Below are 21,025 nucleotides of genomic sequence, written 5' to 3' on the forward strand. Positions count from 1 at the left end.
CTTCACAGGAGGATCTGATGGATTACAACCGTGTTTCATTGAACACCTCTGCAGCTGAGGGTGTGTTTGAATGCCTGAGAGGGAAGTGCCGGTTCAGCTCACTGTGTCAGGCGACACGTTTATAAACTCATCTCCAGTAAATGTGATTGTTATAGAAGGGCGCTGGTTCATGCTGGCATCCGTGGTAATTTTGCCCCAAATCTCACTTGTCTGATGCCAGAATTGTAAACGCCAATAAAAGAAGGATTTCATTCACTGGGATTTCAGTGTGAGCCCAAGACCCAGGGACTCTGCTTTATTATGGCACAGACAGGTATGCCATATGTCATATGACATGTACACGTGTACATGCCGCTAGAAGGGTCGCTCATATTGATAACCCTGACAGTCCGAAAAGGCGGGTAATAAATTGTGGCTAATTCAAATAGACAAATTTATCAAATGTATTTGTAAAACGCGAGGCAGAATAAGCTAAAGGTTACCATAAAAAATAAATATAATTAATATGTGATATTAAACTCTAAAACATGGAGTCAAATTTCAACCGTGATTTTACAGTAGGGTCGTCAAGTTAACGATAATAAGATGGGGCAAAATGTTCAAAATAAAAGCTTTCTTTGGTCAGCCAACGGGCTGCCTTGCAACTAGGGTAAACAAGCCTTTACTTTGAAAATCAGTAACGGAAATGTGTGCTTGCGTCAGAGGTAGTTTTATTTTGACTGGTTGACGGTTCGGTTAGTTTACTGCTGAAGTTAGCGCCGTGTTAGAGACGTATTTCTTTGTGGAAATGTGTTTTTATTTCCCGCTTTACACCGACTTCCAGGCTGCCACATAAAGACGAACCAGTCCGTGCTGGCTGAACTGGAAAAGTGAGCTTTTTTCGGCTAGCGAGTGAGGATTTGGTCCCGAGCATCCTGCTAGCTTAGCAGCTAAGTTAGCAACACAAACCAGAGAGGAGGGAGGTGAGCAGTGTTTACTTTCATTTCCAGTAATGACAGCTCTGTGGCAGCTCGATATCTGCAGGATAACTTGATGAATTTATCTATTTTTATTAGTAATTATTTTATGCTGTTATTCAAACGTGATAGATGTGCTAGTCTGACGTTATACTTCCCGAATGAGCGGTTGCCATGCAAATGTCAGCTCTCTGAAATTACATAAACTCAACTAAATGAAGGCAAAGTGGCCAGCGAAGATACACATACTTAACGTTTAGTAGGTCATATTTGTGGCCATGGCTCAAAGGAACTATGGCAGTACAGTTTTTGTCACTGACAGCTGGAAGAAGACATGTGACACTGAACACATACCTTCAGATTTACGCGTCATATTTCTGCCGAATTAAAGCAGCTCCTAAAAGTTAATTAATGTCCCAGGTTGGATTTTGTGCTTGTACTTCATGGAAATGTTAAGATAAATGCTAAATTGCACGATAAGTTACCGGGTTTTTGTTTCCATGCAAGTAAGAAAAGATTTAGCACTTCGAATGACACTCCCCCTGAAACTTAAGAAAAGATAATTGTTATCATCATGGCAGTAACGCAACAGGCTTCATAAGCTATCTGACTGCTTTTTCTTTCTGTCCAGGTGAGCGGTGAGAACCAGGGTCACCGACCATGGCAGGTGGAATTACAGACACAGGAGAGCCCTACTCTCCATTTGTAAGTTTCCAGCATGCAGGAGTTATCTCCCAGTCTCTCTTTGAATATTTAAAACACACCCTTGCTGGTTTAAAACAGCCTCTCCTACTAAAGCACACTGTTACAAACACATGAAAAGGCGTTTAATGTTCAACACATTATGACCTCTAAAGGCTGCCACACTGTGCTGCTTTTGGTTGTAATTTGTAGTTTAAAGGAAACAAAGGACGGTGTGTTAGTCACAGCTTTCCTGTCAATGAAAAGAGGAAAATCGAAGGAAATAGTTTGACTTCCAAGCGTGGCTGTGCTCTCGTCATTTCTGTCCCAAAGCAGCTGATGCATTTAGTCACTAAAGGAGCTAAGAGATGGTGCTGGTTGTAAGGACACCTAAACACAAAATCAGTGCTGATAGTTTAATTAAATTAAAAGTGTTTTCAAAGAAAGAGTAACACAGCAGCTATGTGACGGCCAGGGAATGATTTACTTGACCTGGATAGAAAATTAGAGGACATTAGAGTGTGTGATGGTGTCACTGTAGGAACCAAAGACTGGAAAGCAATGATCTTTCAAATTTTAGAAGAATTAGCTTAAAAAAATAGCAGATTGAAACTGCTGAGGTTAAAATCCCGATTAAAAAGCCGCAGCTGTCGTCTTTGTCAGAGCTCCTTTTAAGGTCAGGCACATGCTTAACCACCTGACTGGCCTCTTTGAAAATGCTGTAGTTGCAGTATTGTTGCTTTATCGCCAACCTTGGAACTTGTTTGAACAAAGCTCTTCGAAGCAGAGAGGGTTAAAAGCCTTGTCACGGGGCCTGAGATTGAACCCCTGACATTCAGAAACCCAGAACCCTGTGAGCTGAACAACCACGTTAAATACTTCGTAAAGTTAGGACACGTCTGTGTCAAGTTGCCTCAGAAATGTATCCGTGTTACTTTTAGGATCGACTATTGTGCTTCCTTATTATCACGCTTTCCTAAAAGCTCTCTGAAAAGTCTTCAGTTGATTGAAAATACCACAGTGAGAGTACTAGCTTCACTCTCAGACTGCAGGCTTGTAGTTATATTTACTAGTTGTTGTTCATGTTCACTGTATGCAACGTTTTTCTCCCCCCTTTGGTTGATCCTGCTTCTACTGGCTGTCTCTTGATGTTAAAATAGAGTTCTTCCTCTCCACAGTCACCAAGTGCTGCTCGCAGGGGATCATTTCATTTTTTTGGTTCTCTCTCTAATATTCTTACAAACGAAGGGTCTTGAGATGACTTTTAGTGAAAATAGCTGATCAAGTCTGCTTGTAAAAAGAAGTTTTGTGTGTGAAAGTGCAATGATAAATAAAGAGGAAGCTTAAAAGATCCTTCTACGTCCTCTTTTCTTCTTTTTGTCACGTCAGGCGTCTTTACTCAGTTCGACAGCTCAGTACATACCCTGACTTTGCTTACTTCAGCATGACTTTGCCACAAAGAGTCAGCTCTGCTGGTCAGAAGTTTTTCTGTTTTTGTTTTTTTTTCTTTTTCCAGGAAGTAAAAGCCTTGAATGATTAAAGCACTCAGCTATCCGATAGTGTAAGTGCTGCCCAATTAAGCCCTACTGTCTCCCTTGGCACTGGCCCATTCTTCCACCCAAGTAGCTTGATCTGTATCAGCCCGGGTGCCAAGGAGCACCTGATACTGTGGTGCCTGAGGATTTGCACTTGAGGAAAAAGGCTTTTAGTAAATCATTAATAGTTTCTAATAATATTTTCTAATATTATTATACAATAGTAAAAAATATTGGATGTCTGTGGAGAGATGGGGTCAGAAAAGCTTGTGCGGTGATAAATGTTAATATTTATCAGGAGCACGCCTGTGCATGTCTTTACCTCCCGTGGTTTCCTCTCCAGGTGGGGCTGGTGTACATGTTCAACCTGATTGTGGGGACCGGAGCTCTGACGATGCCCAAAGCCTTCGCTCAAGCTGGGTGGGTGGTCAGCTTGGCCCTCATCACCTTTTTAGGATTTATGAGGTGAGTGTTGCTCTGATCCAAACTTAGTTAAATAATAATAGTCATTGACTTCCACCTCTGCCTTTTTTTTCCTGTCTGGGATTCACAGGTAAACGTGGGTTTCTTTCTTTGGTTGATATTTGCCACCCAGTAGGCCTTCTTTTACTTCCTCTTTCACTAATAACACGGCACATTTTAAAAACTCTATTGTGTCCAGGTTACTTTCTGTTAGGACTGCATGATTATGCCGGGTGTGATTTGTTCGTGGTTAACATCGCTGGCCCTGAATCTGAAGGATTGAGCTGCTTCCAGGAACGAGCTCTCGATTTGTTTCTTGTCTGGTGTTTGTATCGTCTTTTAATGTAGCGTTACAGGTTCAGACTGTTTACTGGAAACATAAAACTGCACGGTGCAGGGAGGAGCTGTGATTGGCACATGCAGGCACATCACCAGGTGGAGATTTAAAGACAGATTGATAGCACTCACCTTCAGTCAGTTATCTTGATTTAACTGAGACAAGCCAAAATTGTAATCAAGTGAAATTGTGCAGCCCTGTTTTCGTTTTTTAAATATATCTTCCGTTTACAGATGTAGCCTAAACATCTCAGATGCGTGTTGGTATTTAAGTTTAAGAGAGAGGAGCTTGTAGCTGAAATATGAGAAGTGCTCATTCAAATGACTTCATGACACTGGACTTCCTTTGGTCCCTATCAGTGAACCCACAGTGAGAAGCAGCAATGTTTATTAAAGACATGCTCAGGCGCTGAAATTATTCAGGCTTTATTGGCACACTATGTGCAGGGTCAGTTATGTCGAGTTTTCAAATGAACATTTCTTTTGTAGTTTTGAGTGTTTCTTGCCAAATTTTACCCCTAAAATCAGATTATTATGTAGAAAAATATCTGATTTAAGAAATATATAAAGACTATTTAATTAACAAAAGTGTCGTGGCGTGGAGCACAGATTGCTTCAGTGGTTGTTGGTAGTAACTCAGGGATCTGAAGTTTATTTGAGAAAGGATGGAGCTTTCATAGTTCAGCACACTGGACCTGGATGTGTAGCTTCTGGTGCCAACTAGCCTCCGGTTAGCTGGAATTAGGAAGTGAGGAATACACTGGAAGTAATTCTTTATAATGCAAGGTCGGATCAGGGTTTGGTTACCCAACTAATAATAATAAATAACAGAAATGCAATAATTCAGGATAACTTAACTGAATTGGGATTTATTAATAAATGAGTGACAGGAAGTCTTTGCTGAGTGATCCTACTCACACATGAGAGGAGCGAGTGGAGAAATAAAACGAAATAATCACGGTGATGACATCAGTTTCATACACAGAGACACCAAAGTATGTTTTAGAGGGAATCACTTTATTTTGGTCTTGGTTTGTTTTGTTGTGAACATTTTTTACTCCCAGTATAGAATATTTCATGTTGTTCATGTTGTGTATATATTTAATATATTTCTCTGGTGACTGTTTGGTAGAACAAACTCACTCTGCACCCTGGTCATGGAGCAATCTGCAGAACACACTAAAGCTGTTCATTCATCTCCCTGGAAGAGCTCCGTTTCCAAGCGCGTTATTCCTGAGCTGGACTTTGTTTTGGGGTTTTTTGTAATTGTTTGCTTTGATTTTCTTGATCGCGCCTCTTCATTTTATAGCTTTTGCAACCTTTTGCTTTCTTGGCAGTGTGCTTTGAAAAAGAGATTTTAATTATAGGGAGCGCACCGGGCAAATAAGGATCAAATAAATTCCACTTCATGTGGAAGAAGCAAAGAAATGTTACTGATACTGGATCAGTTTTTCAGAGTTGGGATTACACTCAAACCAGCATGAACATGAGAATGTTACATCCAAACTCTGCAATCTGTCATTGCGAATATGGAAAGTTTATAGGGAAGGCCCAGTGTAGGCTTTTCCTAACAATATGAACCTTTTTATAAACCCATTTTCATTAAACTAATTCTAATCTGAAGCTTTCACAAATCCCTCATTTGTTATACACAGAAACTTGGTGCTTTCCTTTCTTCGCCAGCCTGCGGCGGCGTAATAAATGAAGGTTTCTGCTGGTGAAAGCACCATTTGATAATGGATCAGACTTTTTTTTTTTTTCCTCTGTCATTAAAAATATCACCTGTTAACTCGATTATCATCTCCTCTACAGCTACATGACCACCACGTTCGTGATCGAGGCGATGGCAGCGGCCAACGCTCAGCTGCGCTGGAAGAGGAGAGAGCAGGAAGAGGTGAGATGATAAAGTGTCGGAAGGAGCAGGCTCTTACTCTATATGTAAATATCCTTTTTAATAAGATGTGGGCTGGACAGATCGCTCTCCCTTTGCTGTGAGGATGTGTGTCAGGCAAACCAAATATTAAAGAAGTAAATGTTCCTCCCTGTCAGGGGGAGTTTAATAAGACACTTAGCCAAACAGAGCTGCGACCCTGCAGCAAGGTGAAAGTAATGTTTAGTGTTTAAAAGCAGTGCAGGGATGTTTCGAGCTCTTAGGTCTGCTTAAGGTCTCATTCTGACACGTTGACGCAGCAGAACTTGAACAGCGATAAAGTTGTAAAATGTTTACAGTAAACACTGAGAGTGAAAGACACCAGAGACAAAACAGCAGTCAGAGGAGGCATTCGCTTCCTTGCACATTTGGTCTGCATAATGTAAAGCCAGTAATGTCTCAGTCATATCGAGTAAAATCAGGAGGGAACTGCCTAGCGACTAGGAAAAATTGGTGGTTGCTCAGTGATTACGTTGAATTTTTTTGCAGTTTGTCCGCCTGAGTTTGAGTTGAGAAATACCTTAAACCTTCAGCGACCGCTTTCAATTTCAATGGACTCAGCTGGCTACCAGCTGTTTTATTCTAGTTGTTCTCATATAATTGCAAGGTTGGCGAGCGTTTGTGCCATTTTTCAGTGTGACCACCGTACTACAGCGACTCTGAGTGCAGTCACGCTACGTCCACACTTGCATGGGTATTTTTGAAAACTGAGATTTTCCGTTTTTGTGTTGTTTTTTTTTTTAAATCCCGTCCACACGTGCAGTTTTGGAAAAATATCTCTGTCCGCATGTAAACACTAAAAACTAAATGTTGGCCAATCAGAAGTCTAGAAGCCTGGGAGGAAAAGGGTAAACAGGGTTTGTGCCACCACTAAACCTGAAGTACTGCTGAAAGGTTTTAGTTTTTCTGGTCAGGCAGCTAATTTTGTGTTATTTTTCAAGTGCGTTCATCATTTCAGATGTTAATAACTAAAGACAGTATTTTGGCTGTTGTGCAGACACACAACTTAGGAATGAGCAAAATGCAAACAGCATGCATCAATTTAATTAAAAAAAATAAATGTATTCAAAACTGACGTTGGGATTTGGGTTGTGAGTGTCGAATGTAGAAGTTCACCCTGATGCCTCCGTCTTTTTAAATGGAGGGACAGTAGCTGCGTGTACATGTAAGCGTGATGTCAAAAATGGCACACGCCTTTGACGTTGCGCGAGTCTGCTAATCAAATTTAGAAGAAGAAGAAGACGTTGCGTGAGTAAATCTCAGTTTTCCTCGTCCACACCTAAACGCCAAAACTGAATTTTTGAAAATCTCCGTTTCATTGACCCAAAATGCTGTTTATGAAAATCCCGAATGCATAGAAGAATCTGCGTTTTCAAAAATACCCGTGTGCATGTGGACGTAGCCTCAGACATGATTATGGCAACAGATTTGTGTTTTTCACTGATTTTTCTTTTCCCCCTGTTACATTTATTGCATTATTTTTACATAAAGGCTGCATGTAATTACCATTCAAACTGACAGCAGACCAGCTTTGTGTTATTGTTGTGTTCTGCTCCCATTTAAAAGAAACCAGACTGCAAGATCATTGCGGTTGCAGTGATTTTGGTCGTAGCAACGACTGCAACCACTCTTTCCTTTAGTGTAACTGTAGCTTCAGGCTTTGTCACCTTGACAGAAATCTGTGCTGTTTTCTGTTTTTCTGGGTATTTGCATCCGTTTAGACTTTTGACATGATGCAGGAACCCTGCTCTTCTCTTTAGATTGAGGATTTGGCTCCACTCGAGCAGACGCAGGTGACATTTGTAACTGTGATGCCAAATGCAGAGAAAACAGCTTCACCACATCTTATAGCGCTGCTATGAAGATTAAAGTGTCCACTGTACTGTGCAGTCATTTGACTCGAGAATGAGAACGACAGTCTGACTTTAGAGGTTTGTAACCTTTAAACACGACTGACGTCTTCCTTATTTGAGTTTATCACCACACGGACATTTGGACCTTCTTTATAGATCCGGTGACTGTCTTCATTTCACTCCCAGTAAAAATCACTTGACTGTAGAATATTTAAAGCTTAAAGCCTGAAAGTTCTCTCTTTTAAAAGGGAAGCTGTATTTTTTTTATTTAGGGGGCTGTTGTTGTTTTATTGCCCAATCCTAGCAGAAGTGAAATGCGCCTCTTGCCACTCGTCTATAAGAAACCCAATTTGGATGAAGCCGTCGGTGTAGAACGATACTGATTACCAGAGGAAACAACAGAGTCTTAAATCATTTTTACGTTGCCTTAGAAAAAAAATCTTGGTGTACTCCAAATGGCTCGGCCTTTGCTTTTTTGTTTCTCCCTGGGTACAGAAGTCATCTTGCTTAATGCCTGTGGGTTTCCAGTCGAGGAGTTATGAGCCCGAGGACAATAGCTCGGCTCGAACTGAGCCTCAAACACTCAGCCGTGATTCATGGCTGCTGTGCTGCTCAGCATTTTCCCTCCATCTAATGGAAACGGGAGAGCTGCTCAACACTTTATTTCCCTCTGCATGAGTGAAGCCTCTTAACAACAATATACGCTTTTTAAAACAAAAACACAAAAAACCCCATCAGGTTCAAAATGAGTTTATTTAGCAAAAACCAGAGAGCAGTCAGTCACCATTACCTGCTCTTTAGTTTGCACCGGTGCATGTTTGTCATGTTTTGACATCACATATGTAAGTGTCACCCACTGACTCAGCGCTACTGATTTGGACGCCACCACGTTGGTTTTTTGAAAGTTACCGTATCTGAATGAGAGGTGGCGCTCTAACAGTTCATATGGATGTCCAACACAAACAGACACCTGCTAATTAGTGCCAAGCAACACGCTAATTAAATACTGATGAAGTTCATCCACCCGAGCACACAGCAAGGGAGGTCTTTGTCTTCAAAAACACTCCAGAAAGCTTATATAAACTGTACTTTAGCATCAGCTTCATTTTTCAGTCCCTCAGGGGTCGCACATCCTCCTCTGTCACACCAACCCTCTGCATCTTCTCCTTTACTGCATCCATGAATCTTCTCTGTGGTCTTCCTCTTCTCCTCCTGCCTGGCAGCTCCATCCTCAGCATCCTTCGTCCAGTATGTCCACCCTCCTCCTCTGCACATGTCCAAACCCTCTCAGCCTCTCTGACTCTGAGCTGTCCCTCTGATGGACTCATTTCTAATCCTGTCCATCCTGCTGAGTCCAATGAACGTGAACATCTTCAGCTCGGTGTCCCGTCTTCCTCCCAGTGCCACCAGCTCCACACCATACATCACAGCCGGTCGCACTTCTGTCTTGTAAACCTCTCCTTTCACTCTTGCTTCCATCCCTCAGCTGTCTTGTGCACTGTATTTAAACTCTAACACTGAACACAGGACATACGTTTGACCTTTGTCAGCTGGTTTGGAAGGAGAGAGAATGAGTGCCAGTTAACATATTGTTAAATGATTTCACTAAAAATAGTTGGTGGATGGATATAAGCTGTGATATGTTTAACCTCTTTATATTATATGTTTTTGAGGGTTAATGATAACAGCAGGTGTAAAGTCCATACGTTCCCAGCTTTAAGTCAGCACAGATCCCTTATTGCAGCCTTTCTCAAACAGTGGGGTGCGATGCCAGAGGGGGAGCGTGTGACCCCGGGGAGCATGCTTTCTTTGCTGTACTAGAATAGAGTGTGATTGCACATCCGCTACAGTAGGTGGCAGGGTTTTTTGCACTGAGCACGTGCACACACACAGCACAGAGCAGGAGATAAAGTGCAGTAAACAAACTCTCAAAAAAATATTTAACAGTGACGAAAAGAAAGGCGGAGAGAGACAGCGATAACGGGACAAACGAACGTCTCCCGAAAGCTAAGACGAGGAAAGATGACGAAGCGTACGCAGCACCTGTCGTCACTGTGACTTTGTGGGTTAAAGTGTTTTATGTATTTGAGGAGGACTGAGTTTGAAGTACAGTTTTTGAGGACACGGCTCTTTTGTGGTGCTACACACAAAAATGTTGTTGCTTGAATCTACCTGTGCTCCCGCCAACATCATTAAATACCAAAGCTTAAAATGATTCTGGCAGTCTGGCAGTGCACTGGAGGCTAAATTGTGAAACCCTCAAAAGGGTTTCTTTTAAATTTCTTTTTTTGTCTGAACATTTAAGAATTCAAAGGGATTCATTTTCAAGGCAAAGAAAACTGTCAGACACCACCAGCTGTTATCAATCAATTACTTTTCATTACCTGAGGTATTAAAGAGGAGCCCTCCCAGCAGGAGTGATCTGGTTTAGTATGGGAGGCGTACAGGCCTGCCTGGAGGGAGCCATGACTGCCCTCTGCTGGTGTTTTAGGAGGACTGTAACTGAATTAACATGTCATAGTGTTCAGTTTCAGGAAGGATAATAAATGTTTGGCCTGACTATTGAAAATCATCAGGTTAATATTGAAACCGATTCTTTTTTACACAATCTGCAGAAGCTGTTCAAGTTAGAGAAACGGATCCCGTTTAATCGTTTTAAATCAGCACAGTTAGCACTGTGACTGCACCTGTTTTTATCCATTACACAGATGCCTTTTATCCAGTCTGCTTTTGTTTTATGTACATTTTATGTTTGTGGTTGTCTTTAATTTATCTGAATTGCAGTTTGAGTGAATAGGTCGTTGTTTGCTATGAAGCAGTGGGATGTTTAAAAGCTTTGAGGTGGTTACTGAAAAACATGTGACCCTCCTTTTGTTTTAATTTTAAGATCTGGGAGCCATCAGGAGGAGGGTCAGGTGGTCCGAGTGATGCTATAATCTGTGAACACGGTTACACTGGGGTGCAGACTGTGGAAGAAGAGGTGGTTTCTGTCCTCCTTCCTGTATTTACTCTTGTTGCCTCTGACACATCTGACCAATAGCCACGTTAAATGTTCTCAGATGGTTTGTACCGAAGATTTTGGCTTACTTGGAGATTTTTTTTAAATTTATTTTTTGTATGAAAACAAATTAAACCACAGGAAAAACGACTTTACAAAAATCCTTGATTTGAACCTGAGCAAACAAAGTGTGTCGGTGTGAAAACAGCCTAAAACCTGTGAGGTGAGGCTAAAATCAAGGTTGGAGTCCAAGAAACCAATTTACCATCTTTTAAAAGGCGGGTTCACATCCTGCAGTCTGGTGTTTGTTGAACTCTTAGTTAAGCTGTGATTGGCGCTGTAAGGCGGACCATGTAGCTGCTGTTTGTCACTCCTCGTCCGATCTTTGTCCCTATGTCACTCACCTCATCATTGACACCTAATTGACGCTAATCTGCAGAGACTCTGTGGGCACGCGATGGCCTCCGTCCTCCACGGGGTTTCCCAGCTGCTGCTTGTAGTTTCCAGATGTTACCTTCCTCTGCTGCAGCTGTTTGCTGATTGTTTGTGTTTAGAAATGAGGAAAACAGGAAGTCACGCTTTCCTCCTGTCGTCCTCAGCAGGTCGAGAACAGCGACTCCACGTCCGAGTATTCAGACGACGACGAGGTCACGTGCCGGGGTCGATCGGAGCCGGAGACGAGGCCCATCTTGTCTGTTCGTGAGTGTCCCTCTCTTTAGAGAAATAGGAAAGAAGATGTAGTCTTACATCAAGACCACGCACTTAGTTCAGGTTTCTCTCTCATTGTAAGGTTTCACCTCTACAAATACGTTCACCCAGGGCTTTATTACACGTTACAGATGTATGTGCATGGCTTGCCTAGCACAGTTTACCTTTAAGCAATTGGGCAAAATTGCTCATTTTGCAGGAAGTGTTCACAAATGCACGTAGAATTCAGAAAAGAAGAACTGTGAGACATCATCTTAATATATCACAAATTCATCGTGCTCCGGATCCAGGCTCTGAAGTCGAGGTGTGCCGGCTCAGGCTCCTCTTACTCATGTAGTTATCCAATCAGCAAGTCACATGACAGCAGTGCAGCTACAGACAAGTTAATATTCACATCAAACATTAGAGACACGGCATCTCAAGCAAGTGCTCCAATGACTGGCTAACGACATGAATTTTAGACTTTGTCATTTATCAAACAAAAATGTAAAAAATTGTCAGTTTTATGCGATTTTTATATTAAATATTTTTCAGATTTTCACAATTTGGCAAATGAAACAAGGTGGAACAGCCTCTGAGTATAATTATCATCATTTCTGGCATTTCCTGAGAAAAAGTCAAATTTGTTAAAATGCTTTAATGTGAATTCTTTAAATAAATGTAGTAAATTTGTAGCACATTTTAAATCAAGTGTAAAGACACTTGATTATATATATTATATATATGTGTGTGCGTGTGTATATATTTTTTGATAGATAGATAGATATCTCAGTCTGGGCTTATCTGACTCCTTGCACGAGGTGTCTTTACTCCCGTCGTCTGCTTCCTGTCTTCACAGAGAGATCAGGGCAGGCCGATCATTTTGACATCATGGAGCGGGTTGAGATGGGTCAGATGGCCTCCATGTTCTTCAACAAAGGTAATAATCTTCTCGCCTCCAGCTCCTTCTTCACCTCCTCTCTCTGCCCATTATTCAGCCATTATTCAATTAACTTTCGACGTCGCCATCATTAGCCACGCGTAACATTTATATGGAGGAGTAGTGAGGGTTGTGTGGGATAATTCGGGAGAGATATTTTTTTAATGTCCGGTGCTCACATTTACAAAAGGAAGACTGCTGGCAGTTTAATTGGATGTAATTATAAATGGAAAAACCGCCTCTGGTTTTAATTACCTGTTTGAGACCCTATCAAGGTTGTTAATCTCTCTGCCTTGCTTGTGGGTGGGTGAGTAGGTGAGTGAGGGTATAACCTGCACTTGTGGCAAATTCCTGAATGATTTGGGGGCTAATGAGTTCTCTGTGAAGTTTTGCTGTTGAATTAAAGGCAGAATCACCTTCAACCGGAGACAGACAAAGCCTCGAGGCTCATATCGGAGCTCTCGTCTCCTCGTCTCCTTGCTCCTCTTGTCCGCTTGCATTAATCCAGCCAGCTCTTCTTCACTCGGCGCGGGTGCCTCCACAGTCTGCAGCATCCCTGTTGTTGCAGGAGTAAAGGAACAGCAAAAGGTCGAAGCTCCGACAACATCGTTGCGCTGACACGCTCGGTCCTTCAGCGTTTCGGCAGCAGGTGGAGCACTTGGCACACGCTCAGTGTAACACATCCGCTCGGCTCATGTTCACACCCACACGTGTGAACGCACTCATGCATGCTGTCATGCAGCTCATGCTGTTAAAGCTGCAGTGCGCTCCGTACAGTCTGCTCGTCACTCACTCGCCTGTTCTGCTTGGTTAATGTGCTTAAAAGAAGAAAAAAAAAAAAAACGAGGCTGGCTGACGACCTTTCCCACCACGAAACGACTCCATGCAGGTGAAACACGGGCAGCTATCGACTGGTAATAAGGAAATGAGTTTTCTCTCCTCGTCTCTCTCCCTCATGTGGTGAGAAGCAGCCCAGTCACTCTAATCAGAAACGAATTAGCCCAACATGTGCTGGTCGAGGAAAGAGACGGAGCTCTTTTCTCTGTCCCGATTACGCCGACCCGCTCAGCTTCTACCTGCTCACCACCTTCCTGTCCACTTCATCCACTTCTCGTCTGTTGCAGTCATGCAGTTTTAATAAGCAGGCACTGACTTTTTAATATTTGGGTCAATAAAAATTCAAACATTGTTTCTTGTAGACGTCTTAAAGGGCTTTAACCCTGCATTCTGTTTAATGGCCAGTAGGGAGCGACTCCTCTGGGTCACAAAGACATGAGAAAGCGTCCAAGCGCACATCCAAGGTGTGCACATTGGCTGATAGCTTGTCCATCACAAGACTAACAGACAACAAAGCAACAAACCTGAAAAAAGCATCGACTCCTCCAGTTTCTCCAATGAATTATCAGCTTTAAACATCCAGAGTACTGACGCTTGCTTCTGTTCCTCCACATCAAAGACATTAAATTGGTGCGTTTTATTGAACGGATGATATGTCCTGTTATACTCATGCTCAAATTTGCTTATAGAAAAATATAGTTGGATTGTGGCATTTGTGGGGTGGGCCTCGATGTTTAAACGTTAATTTTTTTTAACAGTGTGCATATAGAAATATGTTTTTCATTAGAATCTCATGTTCACTCATGAAGTCACTCAAAGGTGCTGGAAAAATGTACAAATATAAAAAATCCAAACTCCAACCCAACATGTGGTTCAGATAATCTTTCAGAATGAAGGTAAAAGTTTACATTTAACACACTGAAAAACTGATGCTAATGGAGTCAGGTGGGAGGTTTTTTTTCCAAGGCTGAAAAAGTGCAGCGCAGACTTTATTTATCGGCCAATATTCCCTGTTTGCTAATCTGTTGATGTCTGCATTTATAACAGCTGATAGATGAAAGTTTAAACTAAACTGAGCTGTGAGTGTTGACGATGCATCGTTAGGCCACCAAAAGGCAACCTGCAACTTCCCCACGGACAAAAACCAAATAAAAATCTGCACACAACAAAAGCTGGAGAAATGTCTTTAACTTTAATGTGTCTGAAATATTATATTCTATAATAATATCGTATTCTTAAATCACCAAATCGGTATCATAAATATAAAACCTTCTGAATGTTTGGCTCTTTGCAGCTGCAGGGACACTGCGCTGCTGCGTCGAGTTGTAATAATAACTATTTATAAAGCACTTTCAAACAAAGTGCTGTACAGCTATCTGAAACTAAAAAGATGAATAAATAAAAGGGATGAATAGCAGTACAAGTAAAACACAATACAAGTCAAAAATAGTAAGAATTTAAAAACTAAAAGGCAAAGAATTACGAAATGTGTCTTCACCTTAGTTTTAAAAACCTCCACAGAGCATGCCTGCCTAATATCTTGAGGGAGGTTGTTCCACAAGAACGGGACAGGAAAAGAAAAAGCTCTCCAGCTGTCTTTTTTCTGGCTCTGGCCAGAGTCCTGAGATCGTAGAGCACGGCATGGAACATAAAGGTGTAAGAGGTCGGAGAGGTATGAAGGTGCCAGTCCATTTAAAGCAGGGGTGGGCAACTCCAGGCCTTGAGGGCCGGTGTCCCTGCAGGTTTTAGATGTGTCCTTGAACCAACACAGCTGATTTAAATGGCTAAATTAGCTCCTGCAGTTCTCTGGTAACGAACGAATCATGTGATTCAGGTGTGTTGACCCAGGGTGAGATCTAAAACCTGCAGGACACCGGCCCTCGGGGCCTGGAATTGCCCACCCCTGATTTTAAAGCGTTACAAGGGGTGGGTTTTGATAATCGATTTATCGATTAAAATCGATTCTGGCTTGGATAACGTGATATCGATTCATTAAAATCCTGAATAAATTTTTTAATATAAATTTATTTTGCCAGAAACGCCAGAATCTCTGGTTAAACCTCACAAAATTTCGAAAAGACCACCAAACAGGAACACAGATTCTGCACAAAGATGTAAACACAAAGCCGACGCATCAGAATCAGTGAGATGTCGCCTTTCTCACCCAACAGCACGGACACGGTCGGGGCTGAAAGCCGACAGCTCGCTGATTCTGATGCGTCGGCGGGTCGAGCTTTGTGTTCACGCCCTTTTTGCGACGATTCTAAAGCTGTTAGTTTTAACTCTTTCCAAACATTATTGACCGAACTTCCACCACGATAAAATCACACTTCATGCACAGCTCTCTCCCTCCCTCCCTCCGCTGTTTTTTCCTTTTACTTGCTTCCGGAAAGAAAATCTAATTTTTTAAAATTATGCAAAATTCAAAACGCTGTGTCTGTAATAAAACCGATGTGAATCGAATCGATTCTAGAAATCAGTGACGATACCCAGCCCTAGTTACAATAATCAATACGTGAAGACACAAACGCGTGTTCCCAGTTTCCTGAAAAAAGTAAACTAGACACAGCAGGCTGGACTGAGTGGTAGACAAAACAAAAACTTAACCCCTGACTCCGATAGCAGACGTCTCCTTGCTCTAACCAGTCAGCATAACAGAAGGGAGAAAACTGTTGTGGGAAATGAAACATGAACTCAATGTAATGGAGTCTAAACCCAGCTTAAAAGTCAAAATCTCATTCAAACAAACACATACAGCACTTTGATCGTAGACATACGTACACACTGATCACACCCTGGTTGCAGGTCAAGGCTTTCTAATTCTAATTCATGCAAACACCTGAGGACTGATATAACTGTTAGGAAACACTCGTCACTGAGGTACACACATGGTGTGCTGAACAGTGTGTTTGTCTCTTGTCATTTTATATGATTATAAATTAAATTTGAGTTGATTTTTTGGGCCATAATAGATGAAAATAATCAGCAGATAATCTGATAATGAGGGAAAAATTGAGATGTCTTTATTTTTCGGTTCTGTATGTCAGTCGGTGTTTATACAGAATTTAGAGGGTTGTTTTCTAAAATTAAAAATGTAAATTAAAAATAATCCCAGCCAGTCTATTTATAGTCTGTATGGAAATGTGTGGGCTGAGCAGTTTTGTTTCTTTGTAGAGGCGACAACTTAATCCAAACCAAGTCCAAAAACCCCCAACCCTAAGTTGTGAGGGATTATGGGCGTGAGGAGACAGATGTTGACATCTGACAGCCGGCAGTTGTCTTTTCTTGGAAAGCCGAGTAAAACAAAATGAGCTGAGGGCAGACTGCAGTCTTTACTGACAGGCGCATTCAGCACTCTTCATGCGTTATTAACAAGAATGGGTGCAAACAAACGCCTTCACGCTGTGCTAAAGTTACAGGACTTTAAAACAGTTTTATCACCGCCCTCAATTCTTCAAAGACCTGAAGGCATGATTGCACACTGTCTTCCTGTCCCGCGCCGTAGCAGGCAATTAAAAAGCATCTCTCCTGCTGTTGAATAGGCACTCTTAGAGGGCATTCGACTTCCTCCTGGGCTGAAATTGACGTGACGGTGGCAGCAGCGGTAAAGCAGGCTTGGAATAAGGCCATGGATATCGTATCAGCCTGACCTGCAGCCACTGACAGGAATGTTGATGGAGGCAGGTTTATCTGCACCTCTGTGGAAAGGTGCTACTATAACCTTCACATTGACGATTTGAAAGTTGATTAGGAGACGACTTTGGCTAAAGTCACAAAGGCAGAGAGAGAGGGAGGCGAGTGCCATCCTCGCATCAGCGTCTCGTCCCGGCGTTTCATACTTTTGATATGATTTGCTGTTTGTCCACGGCTCTGCAAACAGAACGCTTGTTTCTTCAACGCAAGCCGTCCTTCCCCTGACATATGGAGGGCCGTGGACATGAATACTGATTTATCTGTCGTAACACAGACCTCTGTCTTTAATGAGAGCCAAACATGGGCACATCCATTTTTAATACTTGAGTGACTTTTACTTAAATGTCATACTTGTGCATGCAGAGCTCTGGCAAAATGAAAACCAGCAGGGCCCGAGCCACTGGGAAGATGAAGGGACACGTTTGCTCCAGCATGGCTCCTCATCTTTTTCTATAAGTCACACACACGCCTGTTTCCTGTAGCAGTTTTAGGATAATTTAATTAAAGTTTTGTTGTGATCAACACAGCAGGTCAACAGCACAAGTTCAGTCTCCTCCCTGAAGGCTTTACTTCTGTTGTATCCCCCCTTGTACTACTGAATGCTTTTGTCTTTGTAACTTGCAGTGCTTTCATCCATGTGATAAAGCAGTCCCCTTCCACGCAGATTCACAAGTAGGCAATACTTTTATTTTGCTAACTAGCTAGTGCCAGCACTTCCTGTCTTGTCTTCATTGTCATTCAGCTGTCTCCTCCCGTGATCTGATGCTGTCCAGCCCTCTCGCTGCTGTTGCAATCTGTGAAACGGACAAACTGCCGTCCATCGGTGCGAGAGCGAAAGACCGACTCGTGGAATCAGATTGATGGAAAGCCAAGTGTTTAATGTAATTCCTGGACTTTACGACTTCTGTTACTGCAGAATATCCTAGTAGGCAATCATTTAGAAAACCACCTCGAGGTGAGAGTCAGCGTTTCTGGCGTTGTGTTGATGCCACAGTTTGCAGATGAAATGACCAAACAATGAAGCTTCTCGGGAATTTTGTCTCTTTGTGTTTGGACAAAAAAATTATAAGTAAAACTTTTTTTGCATCACGTTTTACTTTATTGCAAAACATAATAATCAATGTGCATGTTGTTAGTGAGAGCATTTCTTTTGTATTTTGTGCCATTTAAAATGCATTTAAGCATTTAGGATCCATTGATGTACACGGACTCATTATCGCAGTTACTGTTTTTGGTTATTGTGTCGCTGGTTACACGAGAATGACACAGCAACTGACTAACTTCTGCTCCGACTTAGAAGGGAGATATTCTCCAGATGTTAATCTGAGAGATTAGTGAGAGATTAGTGTTTAGCGCTGGGATGTCAAACTCATTTCACATCGATGGCCACATACAGCTGGACGAGTGAAACTCCTCTTTCTGTGAGTGTAAAGACGGGTAACTACACATTCATCCCTGAAGTATACTAATATAAGATAAAGAAATGCAATTTCAGCAGCACGTCTCAGTTTTTCTACATGATAAATATGTCAAGCCGTCCATCGGTTTGATTAGCGACTGTTTGTAGTTTGTGTTCATCAGAATTTCCCTTTGATAGAACTGGAATCTGAGGACAGGGCGACTACTGAGGTCCGAATAAAAGTTAATATTCTCTTTCTTCCTTTTATTTCAGAGGTTTTCCATAAGATGACAGCTCATTTTCAGGCATCACAAAACCAAACTGCTTCACCTTAAAGAGCAGGCCACAGGTGGCTTAGTACTAGAGTACGAATAAAATATTATCCCATTCCTTTTAAGACTTAAATGGTATTAAATTCCTCCAAAGTCTCCTTGTAGTCTTAACTAAATGTGGTCTTTGTGCTGTTCTCTCAGTTCCTCCCGGGCAGGTTTTCATGTCTGCTGTCAGTCAGAGGAAATGTGCTGATGGATGGCGGCGGTGTTTCACAGCTACACGGAGTCCTCAGCTCTTACACGAAGGCCCATTTTGTAGCCCGCGTGCCTGCGGCTCGGAGTAATTGGGAAAAATTAGTTGCGGTGCAGCGAAGGCCTGCACGCCCGTGGTCATGTGGAGCACTCGCCTTTCTATCATTTACCGACTGCAGCAGCAGAATACCCTGCTACCTGTTTCTCAATGATAAGTCTCATCCATGATCAAATTATTAATGGCTGTCCAGTCTGAACCCGGACATTTTTAGGCCATCGTAATGCGAGGTGCTGACCACAGTGCTTCGTTAGTTTGCAGCAGACTCTGAACTTGGGACTGTGTGGAAATATCTGCCATTTAATTCCTGCACCTGTACTTTCTGTAGTATTAGAATATGAAGGCGCAGTGACCTTGGTGTGAAAGCCAGACTCAGTGCAGACAAAGCAAGCAGGTTAACGTCTAAGCTCACACCGTATTCCAGCAGCATGCAGAACCACATTTAGCAGCAATGATTTGAAGTAACAGCTTTCTATATGACTTCATCAGTCTGTCACATCCTTCTTCTTTACAGCGCTGCTTCAGGTCATAGAGGTTTGCAGCTTTGTGGAGCTCAGGTTGAGGTCTGGACTTTGGAAGACTGCACCTTTTATTCTTTTTCAGCTTTTCTGCTGTAGATTTGTGCTTGAGATCATTGTCCTGTTTTATGATCCAGTTTGGACCAAGCTTTAACACTTTGGTATACTGAGGAGTTTATGGGCGACTCAGTGGCTGCAAGGTGCTCTAACCATCACCTTTGTATGAGGTGTTGTTATTGATGTTCTGTGTTTGGTTTCCTCTGATTGTGGTGCTGTGCATTATCGTCAGTTGTCTCCAATTCGGTCTCATCTCTTTAAAGGACATTGTTCCAGAGGTCTTGCGGTTTGTCCGTACTGCCATGTTTTTTTCAAACAAGCCGTACTTGTGCAGACTTTTCTAATTGTGCTTTCATGAACTTTGACCTTTAACGTGCTAACTGAGGCCTGTGAAGTCTGAGATGCAGTTCTTGGGTTTTTTGCACGGTCAGATCTTTGGCTGCCAAAACTACAGCTTTTATAGAGGTTCTCACATTTACTGGTGATTAATTAATGAAGTGCATTTGATAGCAGCACCTGGCTGCTGCTCCCCTTTTAATTGCAGTAAGGGTGTTCTTTGTGCAGGCCTTTGTAGTCCTGTTTATGTTTCATGGGTCTGCGTCTTTGTTCTTAACAGAACGAGCCGTTCACCATGACATGTGGTACATATGCTGTTAAAATGTAATGGGTGTGTTCCATTTTGACACTGTATTGACCACATGATTAATTGTTTCATTTTCTTATAATGATAATAACCAGCACACTCTAATAGAGTCTGGGCTAAATTAGACTCGGATTACTCTTTTAGGGCTCCAGACTCTAATGTTGCATTCTGACTGTTGTGAGTCAGCTGACAGCTTTAATTACAACGAGATGAATGGTTGTTTATTAGGCTGCCACTTCCTCGTGTTTTCAACTTCTGTCACTGCTTAATTTAACTGTTTGATGGGCACCCTCAGCCATAAAAGAAGCAGTGTAGCCCTTAAAGCCGTAAATCTGTCAACTTTTATTTCTTTTTAATCGACTGTATGCTCTAATTTCCTTGGCAGTAATGAATTAGCTGAGGGGTCCGGTTGGACGGTCGAAACCCCTTCTAAGAATTCAAGAGGATGATGGATGTGTGGGGCACCGTGTTGATGTGTCTGCTGGTGAAAGCTCTCGATCTTGGCTGCATGGCGAGAGGAGGACAGATGGTTAAAGAACTTGTAAAGAGTAAAGGCTGATGAGGAAAATTCCCTTCATGGAGCGATTAGTTTTTTTAATTAACGCTATTAATATATTTCATTGAACCAGTAAGACGTGCCTATGCCGTGCAGGCCGCTGTCCCAGAAAAGGGATGGAGGGATGTAATGAGCAGAGGTGTAGATGAGAGTACATTTTAATAGAGATGGCAAAGTTTCACACTCGTGGTCCGTCGCTCATATTTCATGATGAAATGTTGAGACGGACGCTAAAAATGAAAAATGCGTCTCCTTGTCACTTATTGATCTCGTGTTACTTTGTTTTTATTCACGTGGAGAAACCAGCCGTGCTTTGGTGATCTGTAAAGATTGTCTGCGTCACACAAACGTAATTACCAAAT

The 21,025-nt window shown here is 42.1% G+C and overlaps 1 protein-coding gene across 2 annotated transcripts in view; it reads left to right on the plus strand.

Annotated features, from left to right (window-relative positions):
• Positions 1-693: 693 nt before the first annotated feature.
• tmem104 (transmembrane protein 104) overlaps positions 694-21,025 on the plus strand; it is a 71,319-nt gene continuing 50,987 nt past the window's right edge. Inside the window, exons 1-6 of one of the 2 annotated variants that reach the window (XM_005739930.1) lie at positions 694-962; positions 1,588-1,661; positions 3,516-3,637; positions 5,783-5,864; positions 11,351-11,450; positions 12,298-12,378. In XM_005739930.1, the coding sequence (XP_005739987.1) occupies positions 1,617-1,661; positions 3,516-3,637; positions 5,783-5,864; positions 11,351-11,450; positions 12,298-12,378 (430 nt within the window). In that variant the 5' untranslated portion in view covers positions 694-962; positions 1,588-1,616. The remainder of the gene's footprint in view (positions 963-1,587; positions 1,662-3,515; positions 3,638-5,782; positions 5,865-11,350; positions 11,451-12,297; positions 12,379-21,025) is intronic. The other variant, XM_013912637.1, reaches the window with a different exon arrangement.

Source organism: Pundamilia nyererei, unplaced genomic scaffold (assembly GCF_000239375.1).
Source record: "Pundamilia nyererei isolate P.nyererei 1_Seehausen unplaced genomic scaffold, PunNye1.0 scaffold00095, whole genome shotgun sequence".
In the NCBI taxonomy this organism is placed as follows: Eukaryota; Metazoa; Chordata; class Actinopteri; order Cichliformes; family Cichlidae; genus Pundamilia; species Pundamilia nyererei.